General features: G+C 42.0%; 1 protein-coding gene across 8 annotated transcripts in view; it reads right to left on the reverse strand.

Annotated features, from left to right (window-relative positions):
- Positions 1 to 279: 279 nt before the first annotated feature.
- The window catches only part of larp1b (La ribonucleoprotein 1B), a 26778-nt gene continuing 3808 nt past the window's right edge, over positions 280 to 23249 (reverse strand). For 2 of the 8 annotated variants that reach the window (XM_020604161.1, XM_020604164.1), the window contains exons 3-20: positions 21263 to 21319; positions 19710 to 19941; positions 18241 to 18411; positions 17509 to 17634; positions 16954 to 17122; positions 13854 to 13998; positions 13206 to 13383; positions 12191 to 12378; positions 11318 to 11392; positions 10266 to 10625; positions 7995 to 8109; positions 7048 to 7217; positions 5441 to 5547; positions 4407 to 4567; positions 4166 to 4310; positions 2979 to 3088; positions 1959 to 2086; positions 280 to 1189 (exon numbers count right to left, since the gene is read on the reverse strand). In XM_020604161.1, coding sequence (XP_020459817.1) covers positions 929 to 1189; positions 1959 to 2086; positions 2979 to 3088; positions 4166 to 4310; positions 4407 to 4567; positions 5441 to 5547; positions 7048 to 7217; positions 7995 to 8109; positions 10266 to 10625; positions 11318 to 11392; positions 12191 to 12378; positions 13206 to 13383; positions 13854 to 13998; positions 16954 to 17122; positions 17509 to 17634; positions 18241 to 18411; positions 19710 to 19941; positions 21263 to 21319 — 2898 coding nt within the window. In that variant the 3' untranslated portion in view covers positions 280 to 928. Of the gene's footprint in view, positions 1190 to 1958; positions 2087 to 2978; positions 3089 to 4165; positions 4311 to 4406; positions 4568 to 5440; positions 5548 to 7047; positions 7218 to 7994; positions 8110 to 10265; positions 10626 to 11317; positions 11393 to 12181; positions 12379 to 13205; positions 13384 to 13853; positions 13999 to 16953; positions 17123 to 17508; positions 17635 to 18240; positions 18412 to 19709; positions 19942 to 21262; positions 21320 to 23249 lie in introns of all 8 variants that reach the window. The other 6 variants (XM_020604165.1, XM_020604167.1, XM_020604162.1 and 3 more) reach the window with 5 other exon arrangements.

Consider the following 23249-nt stretch of genomic DNA (forward strand, 5'->3'; position numbering starts at 1 on the left):
CCATCAAATCAAGTAAATGAGGAAAAAAAAAACAAGTAAACCGCCTCTGGGCATAAAACTGAACTTAAAAAAAGCTCCCCAGATAAACCTGTCATTATTTTTCAGAGGTTTTACTTAAAACCCAATGTGACAGTTTAGCTGTGATGCCTGTCAGTCAGACTTAAAGGGAACATCTGTAATGAAGCAGCACCCTAAGAAATCATCCATCCACCCATTATCTATACCGCTTATCCCAACGAGGGACACAGGGGGACTGGAGCCAATCCCAGCTGACACTGGGCGATAGGCAGGATCCACCCTGGACAGGTCACCAGTCTATCACAGGGAGACAGACAACCACACACACTCACACTCATTCCTACGGGCCTCAGAAATCAGTCCTTCACAAATTTATGACTGCAGCTACTTTGATTGTCATGATCAAAATGGAAGTTATTCCTGCCTCAAGAAAGAAAAACCTGCAAGTGATGTCAGTTTTAAAAGAAGAACTTGGACAGTTTCGATACTCTGATCGCTGCCCAGTCGTCCTGGTGAATCAGAATAAGGCACACAAGATCACCTGCAGTATCCCTCATCGTGGCAAACCAGAGTCACAGTTCACCAGCTCTTTACAGACCAGAGCGGTATGCAGATTGTGGAGATTAAAGAGTTTGGCATCTGAGAGAATAGAAGGCAAAATGCAGGGAATGCTCTTTTTTTTGTTTTGGTAAACGTTATGAGCTGTCAGACACACAGATTCAAGCTCAGACTATGCTTGCTTACTTTAAAATGAAATGCACTGATAAAACCAATCAAATTAAGCGAACCACGCTCAGTCCCTTCACACCCAAACAGTCTTCCACTGAAAAAAGCAAATGCTGAGCTCAGCTGCTGCTGCCACCTCGCTCTGCATCGCTTCTATCCAAGCCCACACCTCGAGGAGGGAGCTTCATTTATCTGGTGCAACACTTCCCTTATTCCCGGCTCTAGCCTCCGTCTTCTTCACCTGGGCGGCGGCTCCTGTAGCTGTTTTCTGGGTGTTGTCTTTTGGTGCGGTGTGTGCAGTGGTGGGCTGACTGGTGATGCTGGAGGGTTTGGAGGACTGCGTGGGCTTTGAGGTAGTGTTGGAAGGATGTCGCCGACGCCTCCCTTCATCCCCGCCTGAGGATAAGTGATAACTCCTCCTGCCTCCCTCCTCTCCTATGGGTGGCTGTGTGCACAGAGGTCAGAGTCAGTACACAACAAGGACACTGATAACAGTGGGTCTGTCCCAGAGTATTGTGAGTAATGAGTATCAGTGAGTCTGAGCTCAGACTGCACAAAAACTGATTCATCTGCACTGTCTGTGTTGGCATCAGCCTGATATCTGCAGATAGATCTGCTGTTAACTGGTGTCAGCTCCTGACAGGAACAGACTGAATCCGCACAGTCCACTTTTTCACCCTAGTCTTTGATGCCATCTGTAGATCTGCTGTGAGACAGCCAGAGTCAGCTAATCAGCCCGAACTGAACCACAACAAATAACCATACACACAAAATTTAATGCAGATGTAGGTTCAGTGAGAGAAGGTGCACCTGCAAAGATCGATATCAAGATTTTAAGAATTGATATTGGATCACTGAAATAATTAATTGGAATCTATGATTTTTTTTTAAATCCAGCCCTACTTTGACCTCTCCTAAGAAAAACTAAAGATTTAACTTGTGTGTGCATTAAGACAAATATGTCAAGCAAACTCTCCTACTGTGCACATACAGTATCCAGTACAGTCCTGTCAGTGGCACACGTGAATCCTAAAACAAGAACTATTCTTTAATGCTTGGATATCGATCTAAGTACACGGACACACACACGAATTATTGGATCAGAATGGACTCAGTTTGGGTCAGTACAGCTACACAGTCATCTCTGACCCAGTGTGTACATTCAACCATCAAACAGATTTCCAGTGAGGCTCATCCTTGATCCTCTCACTCACCACCACCCTGAAGTCCTCCAGGTTCTTGAACTGGGAGAGGTGTTCCTGCAGCTTTGGGTCAATGGGCTGGTTCTTTATCCTAGAGTATTTCAAGAAGGCCCAGAACTTCTCCAGTCCATACAGCTGACCTGGACCAGATCGAAACAGGACGCTCACAGTTCAGTCAGTGTCAAATAATATTTTCAATGCAACACTCAAGTGCTGATCCATGGTATGCCAGATGTTCAGATCTGAATTGGATCTGAATATAGTTTCTGAATAATGGGTACACAAAAACACTGGAAATCAAGTTTGTGCAAAGGCTGGTAATAACTGAAATATTCCAGCGCTATAAACTGAAGTGATGTTTAAATTTCAGCTCTAAGAATCCTGTAGTGATTTAATGCTTATATACACAGGGGCTATTCATGGGAGGTCACCAGAACCCACTAACTATTTTAATTAGTATCTTCATTATCAGACCTGGTCACGACTCACTGGTACAAGGCGGTGACGGTGGTTGTGTCGTCTGTGCTAAAATCTCCTGCTGGAAGATTGTGTGGGTACGTTTCACTGAAAACCACTGAGACAAAGACTTTAAGTATTTAAACTACTGATAATGACATATGTTTAAAACTATGTTACCTTCTATTATCATTCATTAACTGTGGACCAGAAAAACTGCTTTGTATGAGGAGTTAATTCTTAAAGACATTAATAAAACGCCCTCATTTGTTTACAGCTACAATGCAGTGTGTTATAAAGAATCAATGTTGACACTGCTTATAAGACACAAAACAGATGTTAGCAAGTTATTTTTATTAATATCAGTTGTAATTATTGTCATGGGACTTATGACGTTCATTTTGATGCCAACGCTTTGTTGCTTTCTTAGTATTTTTAATGTCTATGTAAAAATGTGTTCAAGTTAAATGAAAGACCTTATTGGGAAACCCAGTTTGTGCTCTCATACTGGGACAATGACTGTGAAGACTGTGGTAAAGCAGTGAAGTGGCAGCTGAAGGGTTTGATGTTAATCACCTTTCTCAAAGTCCTTGAGAGTCTCTTCTTGAAAGTCCTTGAACAGATCTAACCTGAACCTCTTCTCCAAACCGTAGCTGTAGTATCTGAAGAGACACTCCAGTCCGTACCTGCAGGGAAAGTAAATATTTACCTGTGAACCAACATCAGAAACGGGTCAACATGATACTCAGCTTCTAAGGTGTCACATGAAGCTGATCTTTAGCCATTTTCTCCCACATGCCTCCAGCATTTCACAACAACAGGAACGTTGTTGTGAAACAGATTATTAATGGCTTTAATGCAGCTGGCAGAGGAAGCAGACAGACGAGCAGACTGGTTCGTGATTAAACTGGGTCGATGTGAGCGGCTGCTACATAAAGAGCCAATGGTTGTTAGAGTGTCTGCTCAACTCCCTGAAGCTACGCTCACTCTCACTGCAACATGCAGGGCTGAGCTGCCCACGTCTTCAGACAAGGACGTGGGTTTGGCAGGCGTGTTAAGGCACCTCTGGCACACACTCAACAATGCTGCAGCGAGGCAGCCTCCCCTGTTAACCCTCCGCTGCCTCACAGTGCTGCTGCCTTAGGGAACAGGAACAGCCCACGTGGGGCTTTAAAGCCTTTCTGCACTTGTCAGGGCACCTGAATCATCCTGAAGTGAAGGGTCACAGTCCCCCTGGTTTTGTGTATATTGTTGTATTTACCATTTGTTCACATATTTTTTTTGTCTGACTCATCTGATTTGGTCTACAATCCAAACTCGGTCTGTGGAAAATGAAAGCTCTACCTTGAAAAACCTGAATCAAACAGCATTAGATAAAAATGCATGAGGATGATGATAAAGGAGATGTGACAGGATATTAACTGTTAATAGTTCAAGTCCCCTTTAAGCAAAAACAACATTTAAACAATGGCTTGAGGGTTTGAGTCAAGAATCTGGAAGACAGTGAGCTGCTGTCAAAAGTAGAGAGAAGCTTTATCACCAGCAAATCAGACACAAGGGGAAATGTTTTCATAGCAAGAACAACTAAAACCTAAACTGTATCCTAAAAAGGACAGATGAATGAAAGGACTGAAGCAGTTCATGCTGTTTGCTTGTCTCTGTGGTTCACCACATTTTGGTTTGTGTACATTTCCAAGCCCAGGCACAGACCTGTGCATTTGGAGCTCAGTAGTTTTATCAGGAGCTTCATTCGACCTCCTCACCTGTAGTTTTCTTTGGCATCTTCCAGTGCACACTGTTTGAACTCCTCGTACATCTTCCTATTGAAGTTGTCCCTCAGGAAGAAGGACCAGAACCTAAACAGTGTGTTCATCTCCTGAGACTGGCCGATCCCCAACCATTTCCTCTCTACCAGAAAGCACAGCGACAGTTACAGCCACACGTTGAAGATAATGGACACCTGTGCAATCTACATGAATGTACCATGTTGGACTGGGAACGTACCATTAAGGCACCGTCTGCGGTACTTGTGGTATCCCTGCTGGGTGAAGCCATTGTCTCTCAGCAGCTCATGGGATGGATGCCAGAATTTGGGCAGAGACTGGGGGGTGCAGCCGTAATTTCCTGACAGCGGGGCTCCTTCTGATGGAGAGGCGTTGGAGCTGCTGTGGGAGGATGGAGGAAAAGACTTGTATGGGAATTTTCTCTCTCGCTGCTCACATGAACTTTTATGCAGGGTTTTTTCTTTCAACTCTACCAGTTAACATCCCAATCCAGTCGAGGCTTTTTGAAAAATGAATGAGTATCCTTGAACAGTGGTCGTATTCTCATTCTTTATTTTACCGTTTTCTACATCAGCTGTCATGTAGCTCCACCATTTACTACTAAAGCTACTAATGAGTTTTCATAATCAAATAATTAAGTTATCCTGGAAAAACTCTAAATATTTACTGGTTCAAGCTGGTTGAACTTGAGGTTTTGCTTCTCTTTTTGCAGCTTCATAAACAGAGTATGCCTGAGTTTTAGACTGTTGGTCAGACATTTAATAAAGGATGTCCTGAGTTAATCCAAGTAATGTTTTTCAGTTATTTTAGACTGATTATTGAGAAAAATAACTGACAACATAGTCAATAATAAGTATTAGCTGTAGTTATATTGTAATATTTGGGTTTGTGAGCCACTCTCCACATAAAAATAGAGCAAGAAACCACTAGCTGAAATAGTCAGGCCTGTTTTTCTTATTCTTAATATAAATGATCACCACCTGGATTTACAGTTAATCTTGGTGTTTTGTGATTTAGTCAAAAGGAGGAACAAAAGCCATTTACTGTGATGTGACTACTACAGATGGCATTTGGTATCTTGTTTTGTTGGCTGACACAGAGAAGTGGACAAAGGTCAACAACAAAGAGTTGATGGACGGAGAACGGCCGGCAGAGGGAAGTGACCAGCCTGTGTTCTTCTTTGACTCGTCTCATGTGTAACTGAAACTAGTGAAAGGCGGGGTCACTACGGTCATGAAGTGTAAACGAGCGGACCTGATGGATGCAGAGCGCGGCCGGTGTTCACGGGAGTCCATCACCCAGCCGATGTGGGCCTCCTGAGGGGGGTTCGAACTGTGTCGGGTCTTCTTCTTCCTCGGCATCTGGAACAGAAACCACATGACATTTAGGTGGTGCACAAAGAATCTGTAACCCTTTTAGGTACAGGGAGGCCCTGCTAGCTGTGGATTGTTTTATCTTAACCCTGGATTATAAGAAAACTACATCCCAAAGTAGAGATGATATTTTTAAGTCAACATCACCTTCTAGGCTGACCCTCGGTGATGGGATTCATACCAAGAGCAGCTGAAAACAACATTATTCCTGACTTGACCCTTTTTGACAGTGTAACCATGTCAACACATGCAAAGCACACGAACAGTTTCTCTCTTGTTTAAAAATTAAGGCTAGAAACAGTAATGTTTCATTTTAGCTTGTTCATAACAAGCTCGCTACGGTTAACACAAACTGTTGGTGCATGACGGACTGCGAGCAAAGCTGAAATTATCGCTTCTCTGCAAGTATAGGCTCGTTTAGCAGTGGTTTTGATTGATTACTCTTATTGACTTTTCTTGCGGAGGTTTGAACGTACAGTAACAAACGTAGGTGTTGACAACTCCAGTAACGTTTCCACTTCACCTGATGCAAAAAATACATAGAGCTCTGAAGAGCTGGATTTATAACACACGACAAAACCAGAGCATCACAGTGAAACAGAATTGTGGCACAATAATAGTTTTATCTTGATTCTTTTCTAAGCGTTGGAAGCCAAAGTCATGACTGAAGATAAAATCCAAATTAATCCACCAAACCTAACACTAACATTAAAATTCTAAAGCACAAGTCTCCTCATCGGGCTTGAAACTGGGAACGCAGTTTATTTCAACTGCAGATCTGGGAATTGTACGGTTTTCCTGCTGTGACATCCGTCATTACATTTCATAGATGTTCATCTCAACTATAAAGATTAGCTGCCAACTTAAATTTATTGGGCTACAGAGGATTCATCACCTTACAAATCACAATGGCAAAAGAACCTTTAGAGTTGCTTTGAATAAGCAAGAAAAAGGTAGCGAAACATGAAAGAGAAACTTAAACCCTGAGAGAGACACTAACCTGAGTCACACTAATTTTCCAGACCTTTTTTCTAAAACCGTTTCTGCTCATGACCCTAATAAAAAGAAGTAATGCTTCCTTGTGACCACTCCTCACCAGCTGCAAACAGCTCAACCAAAACATGCCTTTTCCTTCATTTTATTGTTAGAGGCCTGAAGAGGTTAAATGTCCTGCAACTCTCTAGTAAAATAACAAAGATTAGACAAAAGTGTGTTTGCCCAGTACCTCTCCTGTTAACCATCTCAAAGGGCCATGGATTTATGTTGGGATCCCTTTAGGGGAAATTCACTGTTTTCTTTTATTGTTTTGTGTTTTACTTTAGCATCATCCGGATACATTTTTTTATCCTGTTATTCAACTGCTTCCTCTGTCCTAACTGTGGTGGGTTCCCATTACAACCACAATGTCCTCTTCCTCTGTGGCATCTGAGCTCATACTGAGGGAAGTTCACTTTTCCTGGTTACTCAGGTATAGAAGTACAAACTCACCTGTCCATCGATGGTGCCGCTCTCTTTCATGACAGGATAGAAACGCGGCGTCTTGTTGGGGTCCTGGCGTCCGGGGATGCGAGGCGTTCTGGGAGTTCGGGGTTGATGAGCGCTGGGTGACTCTGGGACCGCTGTAGGCAGAGAGCAGGCCAACTCTGCTCCACTGTCCACTGATAACACATTTTAAACACAAACAATACGCACACTGTTAGATTAGTTACTGATGGTTCTGATTCCACCACATTCATACGATGCTGGGCTCCGGTAAATTTAAGTTTGACCGCACATTTACTGAGTTTCATGTGCTTTTACAGCTCAGTTGAAATCAAACTTCTTTTATGAAACAGGCTTTCTTGTGTGGACTGAAAACTGGATAACACACTTGATCAACAGGCTGTAGCGACTGTTGTGTTTTGTGTCATTTTTTTGTCATTTTATATGTACCAAGGCTTCACTGCAAAGCAGTACTGCTACTGAATGGATTATCCCAGTGCAGAAGAGCAAAGCGAACAATCTAATGCATAGGGGGCGACTGTGGTCCAGTGGGTAGAGTGGTCATCTCCCAACCAGAGGGTTGGAGGTCCGAATCTCGTTGCCTGCAGTCCACATGTCAAAGTGTCCTTGGGCAAGACACTGAACCCCCAAGTTGCCCCCGATGGTTAGAGCCATCGGTTGAGGTGGCGCCACAGATGGCTGCCTTGGTTCTGTACCGGAAACAAATTCCTCATGTGTAACATGCTTTGTCAAATAAAGGTGATTAAATGATGGTGGTCAGAAAAAGGTTAGTCATACAAAAAATGTCAAGTTTCCCAAATCACACCAGAACCTGGCACAACAAAAGGAGATGTTTCAGAAATATTACAAGGGTGTGGTTAAAAAAACAGGAAGCAGCAAACAGGATGCTCAGCTGATATGAAACTGATGCTACAGCAGCTCCACAAACCCACCTGGCATCGGAGGAGGTGGGACTTCCTGATTTGGGTCAACGGGCGCTTTGGGTGCGAGTGTGTCAAACTCATCTTTGCTGATGACGTTTAGCTTCTTGAAGTTCTCCACTTCCTGCTGGGGAACACAGAAACTGTGAGAAGAACGAACAGCGGCAGCTCAGCGACTTCTTGTGAAGAGCAAACTAAGATTTATTTTTCTCAATCAGTAACACTACAAGTAACCAGTAATATAAAGTGCTCAAGTCTTCTAAAGCACCCAATTAGGATTCCTATGCTAAATGAAAGCTAATTTTATGTTTTCCCATTGCATAACGAGCAGCACCTCAAACCCACTTAGCTAATTTGATTAATTTGTGACTTTATCATCAACTTGCTTAACCACCCATTTCTTTTTCACTCTACTTCATCGTCATTTTAAATCTGACTGATAGTTTTCACCCCTGCTAAAGTGCTTCAGTTAGAGCTACAACGATAGTCGATTAGTTGATCAACAAAAAAAGAAAGGGGAAAAATCCAAATATTTGCTGGTTTCAGCTTCTGAAAAGTGAGTATTTGGTGAGTTTTGTGCTGTATATCATAAAACAATGAGTGTTCAAAGATTTCAGACAACTGACCAAACAAAATAAGACATTTAGTGATGTTACATTGGGCTACTGGAAACTGTAAAACTAAGATGTTGCTGGTGATAAAAGTTAAGAGTTTATTTTACTGCATTATCTGAGGATCTGTGAGTAGAAAGCCTAAACAGTGACACTACACACTCAACAAGAACAATCAGAGCATTCTTGCACTTCTGCCAGATATGAATCATAACCTGACCGGTATAAACTGCTGACTGCGATTGGCTGTGTTAGTGACTGCAGCCGTGCACGCCCGTGAGACACACTGCAGACGTGCAGCGTACTTTGAACTTTACACGTCAGCAACAGAAGGAGGAGGAGAAAAAAAAAAAAGAATCCAGGTGACCTTGCAACGTGTGTGCTCAGGTGTGACATTTCCCATATGTGGCAATGTCATCGACAACAAGCAAAACACGCTGAAAACATCCAACAGGAGATACTATCTGGCTTTTTGAGGACTTTCAGCCTTCAGACAGTTTGGGTGAACACGTTTTGCTTTTACACGCTGTAAATATTATTAGTATGACTGATATTTATTCAAGCCCTGCCTGGTGTCGAATGAAGAGCTTAAACTGAACATCTGCATTTTGAAGACCTGATACACTGACTCAGTTTTATCTTACTTTCAGAGTATGAAACAGTATTTCATGCAAAACAGATAAATGATCATGTATTGTTTTGTTATGCATTAAACTGTTTAAAAAATGATCCACCTAATAAATAAAGAAACTTGTTAATATAAGATATATTATAGTCTATTTTTCCCCATTTCCAAGACGTTTACATCAAAATTGAACAAACTGGAAAACCAGTTCAAACTTTACTGCACCAGAGCAGCACAGTCATAAAAATCAGTATGAGGTTTTTTGGAAATGGTCACAAACTCTATAAAAATGAATAAAAAAATACAATGTACAGAAAATAAAATGCTGTTGAACTGTGACTTCACTGACACCTGACACTCACTGTAGCTGGACAAACATATAAAAAAATAATCTGTGGTCAACAATAAATGCAGCTGAACAGTAGCATCAGGTCTGAGTTTGGTGAGTCCTAGTTAAACATTTATATCAGTTACTAAATTGGTCTGTTAATGAGCAGGTTTACAGGTTTAAGCTTTAGACTAGTTACCAGGAATCATTTAAATGGAAACAGGTGCAAGTGTCTAAAGCAAAAAGGAAGTAAACCACAAAAAAAACCTGTGCACAGCTAGCCTAGCAAAGTGTTCTCCAACCAATCTAAGTGTGTCTGCTGTGTCCATGTATCTAAACAAAATACTCTTGACATGTAGACTGTGATAAAACAGAACATATGAAAAGTATTACTTTGTCTACAAGTCATAAACATGAAATCTGACGATCTTGTGACATTTTAGCTGTGGACATCATCAACTAATCAACAAATAAATTTGTCTGCAACTAATTTGTGGTCCTCGATTTTAGTCAGCTATGTTATTCGTTGCACCCCGAATGTGAAAGTACATTTAGCGTTTTTGCAAATTGAGAGAAATTGGATAAGAATCCTAATCTAATAGCTGTAGCCCAAAATTCAGAAGCATTCTAATAAATAATTTGTCCAAAAAAAAACAAAAAAAAAAACACACAAATTGTTAGTTTTCTTTTCCCAAGATATTTCTCCTTGTTTGTCTTACTTTGCTGTACTCGATCTGTTCCTCCCCCTTCCACAGGTCCTGCTCGTAGTAGTACAGTCCGTCATTGATGGCCTTAGCCAGGTCGGCAGTGATCTTGGCTCGGGACTCGTGGTTGCCTGTCCGGTCACCGCCAGGGTGCTTACGAAGGTGCGGAGGGGTCTGAGTGACAATAAGGATCTTGTTGACGTCTTGGTCGTCCAGCTCGTAGTCCGAGTTGTCCTCGTCTGACCAGTCAGTGAACTTGTTCTTCCTGGGAGCCATCTGCTCCATTTCTTCATCAAACAGGAAGTCCAGCTCCTCCTGGTCGGGCTCGGCCTGCGGAGGAGTCTGGAGGCTGGGAGGAGGTGTCTTGCTGTCCCCCTGGACAACACAGTGAAGATGCAGCCATCAACAAAGGAACAAACAAAAAGAACACTGAAGTTCAGGAGGGGACGACAGAACAGAGAAGGCGATGCTGCTTGACGTTTTTAATTAGATTTGAAGCCCTTTTCTCCTTTTAATCCAAAGAGGCTCTGCTAACATTCACTGTCAGACTCTGGACATGTCATTGCTTGAAACTGCTAGCTGCTGTTTTATCCAGGCTGTTTGAATCCAGTATTTTAAGGATTGAATCACAGAGACATTGCAGTCTGCAAGCTGCAAGACTGCTCTGCTCTACTCTTCAGTTTCAGTGGGAGGAAATACGCTTGTGTTGTTTTGCCTAATTGCTTGTGGAATGATTAGAGGCTGTAATAAATTTTAATTTCAAGGTTTAGTTAGCTGAAAGTGCAATAGTAGCCCCATTCAGACTCTTCTTAATAATATAAAAGTAGAAAACTTCACTGCTTATTAAGGAGACAGTGATCTGCCAGAAATTGATGACCAGTGACTTCATTTGCTGAACAAGTGAAGGGCTGAAAAATAAATATGATCAGGTTTAGCAAAAAGGGAAATCATGTGAGAAATGTACAAAATATGGCAGCTAATATCAGGTATTAAATAAATGAGAAGTACAGGGAAGATGGAGGAACGGCAAAGCTGAGGTGTGTGAGTGAGAGGAGGAAGTACTCAACTGCAGAGGGGAGACAGTCAGGTTGAAGCACTGAGGGAGGAGAAGAGGCGACAACACACACATCATCAGTGATATACTGTCGGCCGAAAGATGGAGGACAGAGAAAGAGAGACAGAGGGATGGAAACAACGGGTGGAGACAGAAGAAAGAAGACAGAAAACAGGTCATGGCAAAAGTGATGATGGAAGGGAATCAATATGGAAAAACAAAGCGTAGGCTTGTTTATATGTGTTTTGGTTTATCACTAAGATAAAGACTGATGATTGGTCTGTGTTACTGCTGACAATGGTTTCCTGTCTCACTGGCCAGTCACATCCTGGCTCAGCACCCAAATTACTTGGGATAGTCTCTGGTCCTTTCCTGTTGTCCAACTTTGCCCTTGAAGGCCACCGTGCACTAAACCTTCAGGCCGTCTAAGAACAGGAGCCAAATAATGGCCCTGCATCCTCTGTTTCAGAGTTTCCGTAGCCTGTGGTACAAATTAACTTATCAGAAACTTACAAGAAAAAAAAAAAATCCAGCCAGTTACAACTTATTTTCACAATCACGTCCATGATTCCTGTCAGTTATAATAATATACTGTAGTACACAACATAAGTATATATTGTATATACAGGTACTCTTATTGTTTCTCCCTTTTCCTAATGCGCATTCCTTTGCTTGTTGATATGTACGTACACATTGAGAGCCGCTGTACCAGAGTCAAATTCCTCGTGTGTCCAACACACCTGGCCAATAAAGCTGATTCTGATATATTCCGTAGGGTATTAAACAGCTCTGAATATGGGAAGGGTACAGTTTTCAGGACAGTCTACTAGGCCTTGTGCAGTGAATCAAACAGTTTTTATGCATTGTGAGTTTTTACCTCCAGTACCTTTGCTTTTCGGGGGGGCTGTCTATGGCGTTTCTCCACCTGGATCCAGGCGTCAGGGTCAGGCTTAGGGGTGGGGGTGTCTTTGGACATGTCTGTGGCAGACAGTGACTCCTGACTGGAGGAGCTGGGATCAGCTGAGTCCAGAGGCTCGGCAGACTCCGGGGGAGCCTCCTTCACAGGCGATGAAGCTGTAAGCCCCGACACAGAGCGCACACACTCAGACAACCTTCAACTCTGCTTCAGAAATCACACCGGTCAGCTCTCATTTAGACACTGGCGTGCTACCACAGGCTTTTGGGTTTTTGCAGAAAAAAAAGCTGTTACGAACAACAGTTTATTACACATTTTGTTCAGTAATCTTTTGTGGTGAACACCACTTTTATGATGTGTAAAGCCCAGGTCCGAATGTTCATGCTATAAATGGACTACACTAAGGTCCCGTGACTTCAGCGTCACAAGCATGGTTTTCAACTTGTAATTTGATTTAGCTCTTCTACAAAATCCTTGCCTCTTAGCGTGACCTGATCTAGCTAGTGATTATGGCTGTGGCAGTTAGAATAGTCTGCAAGTGTGCAGGTTTACATACATCAGAGAGAAGCAGCAAATGTTCACATTTCAGAAGTTGGTATCTGACGATGTTTGGCAAATTTTCTTTAAAAAAAATGACTGAAACCCATTATCAAAACTGTTGGTCATCATTCAACTGTTATAATAATAATACACTAGTCCTTCTGGACTATTCAAGTGTGTCCACAAATAAGTAATTATTATATAGCACCATTCAATTATTTTAAACCATATGGCAGGCAATACAGGTTCAACACATACTGAGGCTCTGAAGCCCCAAACCCACCGATACAGACTCAGTAGGTTCCTCAAACTGAGTCATTGCTGGTTTTGGACTTTTCATGAAATGTACTGACAGTAGGAATATTAAGGATTCTCACCAGACCACTACTTCAGTTTTAACTTTGATGTTTAGACAGATAAGCAGTGAAGGGAGCTGAACACTGACCAGTGTTTGTGGAGCTGAGCGTCTGTCTGGGGACAAACTCAGGACAGTTGATGAGCTGGGAGAAGTCGGTCCGAGGAGACCCCACGACAGGAGGGGCGGGGATGGGCCAACGCTCCGGATCAGTTTTACAGCGAACCCTGTTGTCCAGCAGCTCAACCTCCTTGCTGCTCTTCAGAGCCTGGAGAGCAGGATTCATTTACACACAACACACCCATACATCATCACCGTTGATGCTTTCAGTTGTCTTACTGTGATGCTGTTGGGTTAATCCTTCAGGTTTTTGTGTTTGCCTCACAGCACACGCAATTTCCTCTTACGAAACTCGGGACGAATTTTCTCATTACAGGATTAACAGTTTAAAACACACACACTGGAGGTGTTAGTCCTCATATGTTTGTGTACCAAAGAGACTTGACACATAACCCAGAGCCAAACAGTGACACCTAGGTGGCAAATTGGAACTGATCCCCAGAGGCAATGCTGCACTGTGAGAAATCTATTATGTAGCACTGTGATGGACTGGTGACCCTCCCAGGGTGTACGCTGCCTCTCGCCCATTGTCGGCTGGGACCGGCTGGATACTAGATGGAAGTCTAATATGTGGCAGTGCCAGTTGCAGCGGTGAACTTATTTAAGATGTGACATTACCTCCATGATGAGGTTGATGTCAGTGGTGAGGGCCTGGACTCTGTGGAAGCCGGCGATGAGGGAGATGGGGAGGAAGCCCTGCGAGTCCATTTTTCTCCTCAGGAAGAAGTCCCGCTCCAGGTTGTGGAGGCTAAAGTAGTACTCACTAGAGAAAGACAATGTACTTTTAATGCTCATCAAAATATTTTAATAAAAACATTTTAAAAAACTGATTATTAGGTAATAAAAAATAACTGCTGTTGTTACTGACGTCCAGTACACTGGAAAAATGTATCCCAGGAAACACAAAGACAGTTTTAAACTATAAACTTTCACTGAGTTCAGTTACAACATGGCTGAATATCATTTTGTGCCAAAATGACACCTGAGTTTCAGAACTAAAACATTAAAAATATTTTTTTTTAATTCAACAAACCTAGATTCAATTTAACAAAAGTCACAAATGTCAAATGTGAAATGCTGCATGAATAAGAGTTTTAAATAAGTTTTTCAGAAACTTCAGTTTAAAATTGGCAGTATTTTAGGCAGCAAATAAGGAAAAACACCATCACAAACTCCAACAGATCAGTAAAATGTCTTAGGTCAGGAACAACATGATCAAAGAATATCTAAACTAAATTATTAAATTAAAAACGATGCTACAGACTCGCACCTAAGATCTGATTCAGTAGGTGTCAAAAGATCTGACGTCAACAGCAAGATCCTGAAGAAAACTGCCGTTAGTGAATTATTGCTCCTCTTGAATAACATTCAAGACACAAATGAAATCACTGTGATTCTGATGGTGGTGAGAATGCAGGGGTCTGTGCTCTCCAAGTGCTGTCTACTTGATTTTAAGACATTTTTCAAGACTTGACAGTTTGATTATTAGTACTACGGACACATTTAGGTGAGTATTAAGATTTAGTTCCCAACCCTCATTAGCCAAAGACATAAGATAAATCTATTTATGTTAAAACCATCATTTTTTCTAATTACTAAGTAAGAGACAACAAATGCCTAATCTTCTGGCTCGACAAAGAATCTATACACCGCAGAATCTTTCTACTTCACAGCACCTAGACAACCCTGCGTGTGCGCGTTCACGCGCACACACACACACACACACACACGCACACACACGCACACACACACACACACACACACACGTCTGCATGCCCAGCTCTGCCTGCAGGCAGTGGGTAGTTAGATAGTTGTTGTTACATGTGGAGTAATGTCAGCTCAGTGAGCAGCATGGACACTGAGGGAGATGAGAGAGGAGAAGACGAGAATGTCTTCTGCTTCTCCTCCCTCTCTCACCCATCTTCACCCTCTCTCCCCCCTCACCCTCCTCCCTAACACACTGTTGTTGTTTTTTTTTTACATTTCTTTGCTCAGGCCTACATATAATTCATCCTGTTGCTTCCGAGGCACACAGACTATATTTAGGAGTCCACCTCACCCTCCACTCCTCTGACTGTTGTAATGAGGCCAAAGCTGCCAGGCTGACACTGAGCACACACCGCCCCCTGTAGGACACAATGAACCCACAGGAGAGCAACTGTCTACATAAACTTTGTCCACTGCTTATCAGATTCGCTCACACCTGTGTGCTGCCCTGTACACACAGTCTTTCCCTGTTTGACTCTGCAGGAGCTGGTAGCTAAAATGCAACTTTGACTGGCAGCACTCTGACCTATTTTCCAACATACTGACTGCAACCAAAATTCAACCACTTGTTTCAGAATCAGCCTTATTGGCCAGGTGTGTTGGACACGAGGAATTTGACTCTGGTACAGCAGCTCTCAATGTGCATGTACATATCCCCATGCAAGGCAACAGCAAGGGGCAAGTAAACAATATACCAACATAAAGCTGTGTAGTATAACTAAATAAACAGTATAAACAAGCAGTCAACAATGCAGACAGACAAAAGAATGTTCATTAGGAAGCAAGATAAAATAGAATAAAAATGGAGTACTTCAAAAAAGAGACCTATATGAACCTGTATAATCTGTACGAGGTACATTTACAGGTATTGCACTGGGGGTTATTGTCTAGTCACACTGTCGTGGGTTAAGTGTTAATCAGAGTGACGGCCTGGGGGAAGAAACTGTCCATGTGCCTGGCTGTCTCGGCACACAGTGACCTGTAACGCCGTCCAGAACGGAGGAGTTGAAACTGTTTGTGTGAGGGGTCTGCAGAGATCTTCTCCGCCCTCCTTTTGACCCATAAGGTGTACAGGTCCTCCATGGAGGCCAGGTTGGCACCGATGGTTCTTCCTGCAGTCCTGACTGTCCGCTGAAGTCTGTACTTGTCCCGTTTGGTTGCTGAGCCAAACCAGACAGTGATGGAGGTGCAGAGAACAGACTCGATGATTCCTCTGTAGAACTGTATCAGCAGCTCCTGGGGCAGGTCGAACTTCCTGAGCTGGAGCAGGAAGTACATCCTTTGCTGTGCCTTCTTGGTGATGGTCCTGATGTTGGACGTCCACTTCAGGTCCTGGGAGATAGTGGAGCCCAGGAACTTGTAGGACTTCACTGCTGCGGTGGGTAGGGTGTCTTCCTGAAGTCCACTGTCATCTCCACTGTTTTGAGAGTGTTCAACTCTAGGTTGTTGCAACTACACCACAGGACCAGCTGCTCAACCTCTCGTCTATAGGCTGAGTCGTCACTGTCTTGGATGAGTCCAATGACCGTTGTGTCAACTGCAAACTTGAGGAGCTTGACAGAGGGGTCCTTCAAGATGTAGCCATTCACAAAATTATATCCAGAGCCTGATAAATACCCACAGATCTCCATGAATTTAAGTTATAAAATCTTTTACTAGGTGACTTTTGGAAGGATGAGCTGTGACATTATGAAGAGTCATATTATTCCAAACCTTCAAATGGAGCTTTTCTTCAAATGGTACCACAAAACACTGCGGAAAAGACTATAGCCTACTGGTTATGAACACGATTAGTGGAAGCCACAATATATGAATTTGGTGAGTACATTATGAAAGCTTCCACACCACTAACCATGTCAGTTATTTGCAGAAATACACAGCAGCTGACTGGTCTGATTAAAAAAAAAAAAAAAGAAAAAAGAAAAGAAAAGACAAGTCGCCAAATACTCACATTTGACGTCTGATGTATTCCTTAAGAAGCTTTTCTTCTACCGTGTACATCTGGACTTTGCTGCCATCATCGTAATAATAAACCATGTTGGTTCCAAACTCTGTGGGAACCTGAGCAGAGCTGTCAGATGACTGAGAGTCCCGGAAATTTTGTGAGTATTCGTAACGGCCTGAAAAAGCGGGATAAAAGAACAGAAACATGAGAAACAGTTAGTGAATGCTGTCCATCCTGTGTTAAAATACATTCCATCACGCTGGTAGGTATTTTGTCTGTCCAGGTAAACAGTAACAGTACCAAAATGTTGTTTTCTAGTAAAAAAGTGACCAAAAACAATTCTACAAAGCTGAACCGGATCCAGCTACAAAAGCTTTATGTCTAAATAAGTAAGTAAGTAAAACCCTGACTCAAAGATTCGCTGCAAGGAACTAAGGATAGAAGAAAAGGCATTATACAAACAGAGCATTTACAACTCAGAGGATTTTTAAGTAGAGACAGAAAACAGTGTCAACATGGCTAACTTATGGGTGGTAATCCAAAGTAAAGATCTGGCCAAACCTCGTCCACGACCTCTGCCGCGCCCACGACCTTTCCCTCGGCCTCGTATCCCTCCACGAAGGCTCCCAATGTCACTTCTGAGGCTGGCAGGATCGTCCCCAAAGTCCCGCGGCTCTCTTCTCCAACCTGGGAACAAGAAAATACAAAAGCACGGTGTCAAATCTTAGAGATACTTCATGTAGTGCTTTCCAACCTTGAAGTTCCCCAGGCCTCCACAGGGCTGATGAATCCTCAACAGGAATTAAGAACTGAGAACCTGGGATAAATGAGCATCTTATTACAAGTAAATTATTTTGTTTAAGTCTAGTAAATCTAATTTTAATAATAATAAAATAATAAAAATACTTTTTTTGTTTTGTCCATTATTTTTATCTGCAATAACACTTTAATCTTCATTATTCATTATTCTAGAGGGCAAATACGAGCAGTAGCAGCAGGTGAGAAACATCTCTAATGCAACAAGTTTACTAAAATACATGAATCATGGAGATTTGTATTCATATAAAATTGGCCACATCTTCAGATTCACGCCATGCTTTCATTCTGCCATGCATCAGTGTGGGAAAAAAAGCTTGCAGAGCCTGGAAAGACAGATGGCAGTTGGGGAAAAGTGATGAGTAAACATGAAGTGACAGAGGGACAGACAGCACACAGCAAAGCCGAATCAGTGAGTGAAGGAGCAAAACAGAGACTGAGGGTGTGAACACAAACAGTGAGCTGCTGGCCACTTACTCCTGCTATCATGCACCCTGTTATTATGCAGCGCGTGATCAGGCGAGGCAGGGTCAGGCAAGTCACTGGTGAGCTCTGTGTGGGAGCCCGTCGGGGCCCCGCTGGGCGTCTTGTCACCGTCGTCCCGGGACACTTCCTCCAGTGGCAGAGAAACCCATTTACGTTTGTTACCTAGCGATGATTACACACCGAAAACAGAGCTTGAACAGTTCTGTTCCAAAATGCTGAAAAGTCCATTTTGGAACAAATTAAATCAACAACTTTGTGCGACTCGACAATACAGATCCACCAGTGACTAAGCATCAGTGTAATACATTGTACTTCAAACACGAAACTGGACATTAAAGAATATTTGAATGGTTTTCACAGACGTACTTAGTGAATTATGATCCAAAAGGGCTTTTCCCAAGGTGACCACCCAGGTTTTGGATGTGAACTCTTAAGAATCAAACTCTATGGGCGAATAATGAATTCAACCAACCAGAAGTATTCAAAGATCGCAAGTCAAGTTCAAGCTCACCCTACTTTCAGTTTTCTGAGTATAAAGAATCAGATTTAGTCAATTGATGACTTAGAGAAAATTACAACCTAACATTACTAGAATATGCAGTGATATGCAAGATACTGCACAACAGAATTGAACATTACAGATGCAAGAATGCTCACACACACATCTATAAATTGATTACAACAGGGCAACATTCACCTGTGTTGCTGTGTGAGTTGTGTGATATAAGTGAAAGCTCCAGAACAGCTATGAAATAGACCTGGCAGTGACTGCTTGACTTTTATTATTGCAGCTTTCCTAATACACTTCCTTGAATTACCAAAATCTGACACAAGCATCCTACGACTGTCGATCACTGTGTGTAGTCTGGTAGTTAAAGCTATATTCAGTCCAAATACATCTTCAACAAAAAATCTCTTTCTACACACCCACAACATTTAAAGGCTTTTCAAAGCCTGTGGGATCTATGGTGGATGATCTCATTTGGAATCAAACTCTTCGCTTCTTCTCTGGTTTATTCACTCGTCGTTTTTTCCTTTAGCTTACACAGAGACTGGTGCTTGTTATTTCTCTGACGACAGGAGCAAATCAGTCGCAGTGGAACAAAAAGCTAATCACAGCAGAACATGCACCACTCTGCACCAACCAGTAATTACCAATTGTCATCAATACAGTTAGACATGCTCCCTTTATGCAGCAATTAAGGGTATCGGTTGTCACTGTCCAGTGAAAAATGTGCATTTCCCTACCTGATTATTTGAGATGTTTAGGCTCATAAAATCATATAAAAGTGCAACAGATTATCTGAAAAACCTAAATCAAAAAAGGTTGTTTAAAAAAGTTGACATTCTGGAAATAAAGAATTTCACAGGACAGTGATGAAAAGTAAAACAATCAAACTATTATCAGACCATTTAAAGATGCTGTTGAACATGCTTTATCAGTGAGAAAGACTCCTCACCCTCACCTCCTCTCTTCTTCAGGCTGGCACTCTTGGTGTCCTGTTCTGCCTTTGGCTCTCTGTCTTTGGGCAGCTCTCCCAGCAGGTCCATCTGAGCCTCCTGGTTCTCTTTGCTCTCACCTCCCTCATGGCTGCTCTCCGATTTCCTCTCTGGTCGCTCCCTCCTCTTCTCCTTCTCTTTGCGCGAGGAGGGAGGCTTCTTCCCGGTGTTGTCGAGGGCATTTTGCTGTTGCTGGAATCAAACATAGAAGCACCAACTTGATTCATGCTTTTAGAAATTGTTTAAAGCTCATGGTGCCTGTTCACAGGGTCTCAGTTGCTTAATTTCAAAAGTGTAATGGCTCTTTACTGTAAAAACATTTGTGTTCATCAGTGACTTTGAAAAAGAAGTGTTGGTTTTCTATCTGATATGAAAGCACATGCAGCACAGAATAATGAAGTTCAGCACATATTGGATTTCACTGTTGTGCTGCGGTTTCTGTCTTGCTTTTAATGAACGTTTGGGCATTTCCTGCCTTCATCATCAAGTGGGCAGTAGAGACATGACACAAAAGGGAAGAGAGAAAAGAGAAATGATTTGCAGAAAAGGCTCCTTGCTGAATCAAACCCAGGATGTTGTGGCATCATTGGTATTTTAGCAAAACAAAATACTTTCATTCAATCGCATGATGCAAAGAGAAAAGTTGTATTAAACGCCACTATTTAATCCTGCATCATAGTAATAAAAGCCGTAAGTGGTTTTGAGCCCACAGGGAGTGGAGAAGATAAAACGGTACTGATTATACCTTAGACAGCACACAGCCAATACATCAAAAGTATTATACCATAACATTACGTTGTGCTCTGACAGGACCGTGTGTCACCAGTTTAAGCCATTTTGCCTAAATAAATTAAGGCCTTGGTAAGAGCTTCTCTCCTTGTTCTGCACTGAGAGCCTTGAAGAATGTTTTCTATTCTGCTGTGAGTTTTTACAACTTCTAAAATACCTTAAAGCTCCCTGGAGGTATTGCATGTGAAATTTGATGTGCTAATATTAGGCTTCTGTTGCTTTTTTTAACAGAAAATCTGGACTAAATCAGCTTTGACTGAAAACAATTAAAAACATTTTTTGCATCAGTGTTGAGAATAACTGCAGAAATCTGAAAAGTTTCCCTGTAAACCAGTAAAAGCAGCAGAAAACAAGCACAGGTTGTTCCCATTCAAATGTTTGATTACAATTACATCCCTCTCTCTCTCACACACACACACACACACACACACAGTTTATGTTTCGTAGTCCATGGGGACTTTACATTGACTTGCATGCATTTCCTGTAGACTAACCCTAACCTTAACCAGAACCACTACTTGCCTAACCCTAACCCAAACCTAACCTCATCCTAACCCTAAACCATGTTTCCACCCTAAAATTCAATTTCTTGCCTAAGGGGACCTCAATTTAGGTCCCCACCGTGAAATGGGTCCTCATGAGTTGGTATGGAGTCAGGAAGAAGTCCCCATGTAGCAGGGAAAACACGCCCACACACACACACACACAGACACACACGACATACCTCTTTGGCCAGTTCACCAGGCGTGGGCCAGTTTGTGATATCACTGAAGTCACTTGACTGTGAAATTGAGAAAGAGCCATTAAGAACAGGAGCTTATCAGTGAAATATTCACAAGTTTACCCCTGTTATTTTCACATTGTGTGGTCAGAGCTTAAGTGTCTGTCAGGTAGAAAGCAGCAGAGAGGAAAAGCAGGTCAGTACTCTGTCTGTTGAGAAAGTGCAAACAACAACAATAAACAGGCCGAACATGTTGTACATATGGACAACCTGATACGGGACCAAGGTTACACAGACACGGGTTATTTTACTACACAGTAAAATGGGCAGAAAAAATAAATAAGAACTACAACACTACTCCACTCACAATCATTCTACTACAGGGATAACATCCAAAAGCACATTCTTTGCTGTGGAGTTGAATACAAGAGTAATGGAAGAAAAAAATTCACGCCCAAGGGTATTTCAGCTTTCGAACAACTCTTACTGGTGCATGTGTACTGACTGAAAAGTTTACTGACCTCTGCAGTACAAACGTTTAGAGGCAGTTCACCCAAATCAGAAAACTAACATTCTTTCTACTGACTGACACTGAAGAAGATGTGTGACACCTCTAATCACCACAGAAGACAAAACAATAGCAGCTAAAAACTGATTCTTTTATTTCTAACCAAACAAATTTGATCTAAATCCACAAACATAACTGAGCTGATCCGACAGCTGCAAAATCTGATTTTTCATGCTTGTCAGCTGATACACACTGAAAACATATGTCTGCTGTTGTAGAAAAAGCATATAAGAAAACATTAACTTGGAAGTATTTTAGCACAAGCAGTCACATGTATTCATCTGAGGAGTGATGCTCTTAGTTTGAAAATCAATGGATCAACACAATGTGGAAACTAATGAGTCACCACTTGGAGTCATTTGGAAGTTAAAAGGTACTGAGGCCTATACTGGAAAATGCAGTGTAACCATCCATGCACAAATGTTTATTTTGCCTGCAATAGCATGCAAAAGCACTCAATAATTTAATCAAAATGGTTTTACTGATATCCTGATCATATGGGGGCCCTAGCTTCACAGAGGGACAAACTCACACTGAACTGGAGGACCTTTGTCCTGCACACACATTATTCGGATCATATTTGACTTTTCAGATGGGTCTGAAGGCATCTCATTATAAAAAGAAAGTAGTATGATGATCACAGAGGTCTGGAAAGCCAAGCAAATTATCACCTTTTAGACTAATGAAGGGAGATTTCTTGTGGATAGAGACACACCGATCACTCATCGGAGACGGGAAATGGACGGTTTTGGCTGACCACACCAAGATATCCAATTCTGTGCTAGGTAGATGTAGAGGTATGACAGTCCACATTGCACAGACCAAATGTGTAGCATGTACAGTGTGTAGCATCTCGCGTGCACCTCGAGCGAGACTCACACTCGTGTCTATACTGGGCACGCGTTCGCTCGCACACTGGAAGTGCTTGATGTACAAAGAGCGCACGGAGGAGCCTGTATGAACTACGTCCAAATCAATACAAACCACACACACTTCAAAAAGAACTGTGTGCTCAGTAGGACTGATGTAATTCACATTGTCCTGTTGGAGAAGTACAAATACTGCACTTCATTTTAGTTGAAGGTTTGTTAAAAATTTGTGAGAAAAAGACAGAAAATGTAAAACTTTTACTTTACCATTTACTTTTTCCATTTGAAAAAAGTTATAAAATGTCTGTGCATGCTGTCAATTACAATGTTTAGAAAGAAAATCAGAGTCTATAGGTCAGACAAAGAACAAATAAAAAAAAATATCTGAAATGAAAAACGGCCCGGTGTTGCACCCTCTAGGACGAGCGTTAAGAAGAACACATAAAGTAGTAAACTATCATTTTAAAGATTCACTGAGCTAATAAACAAACTGGCAGTTAATAAGATGTGCTTTTTAACATTCTGACATTTTAATAACATTTGTTTTCCTTCC

The sequence above is a fragment of the Monopterus albus genome, unplaced genomic scaffold (assembly GCF_001952655.1).
Source record: "Monopterus albus unplaced genomic scaffold, M_albus_1.0 scaffold64.1, whole genome shotgun sequence".
Classification (NCBI taxonomy): domain Eukaryota; kingdom Metazoa; phylum Chordata; class Actinopteri; order Synbranchiformes; family Synbranchidae; genus Monopterus; species Monopterus albus.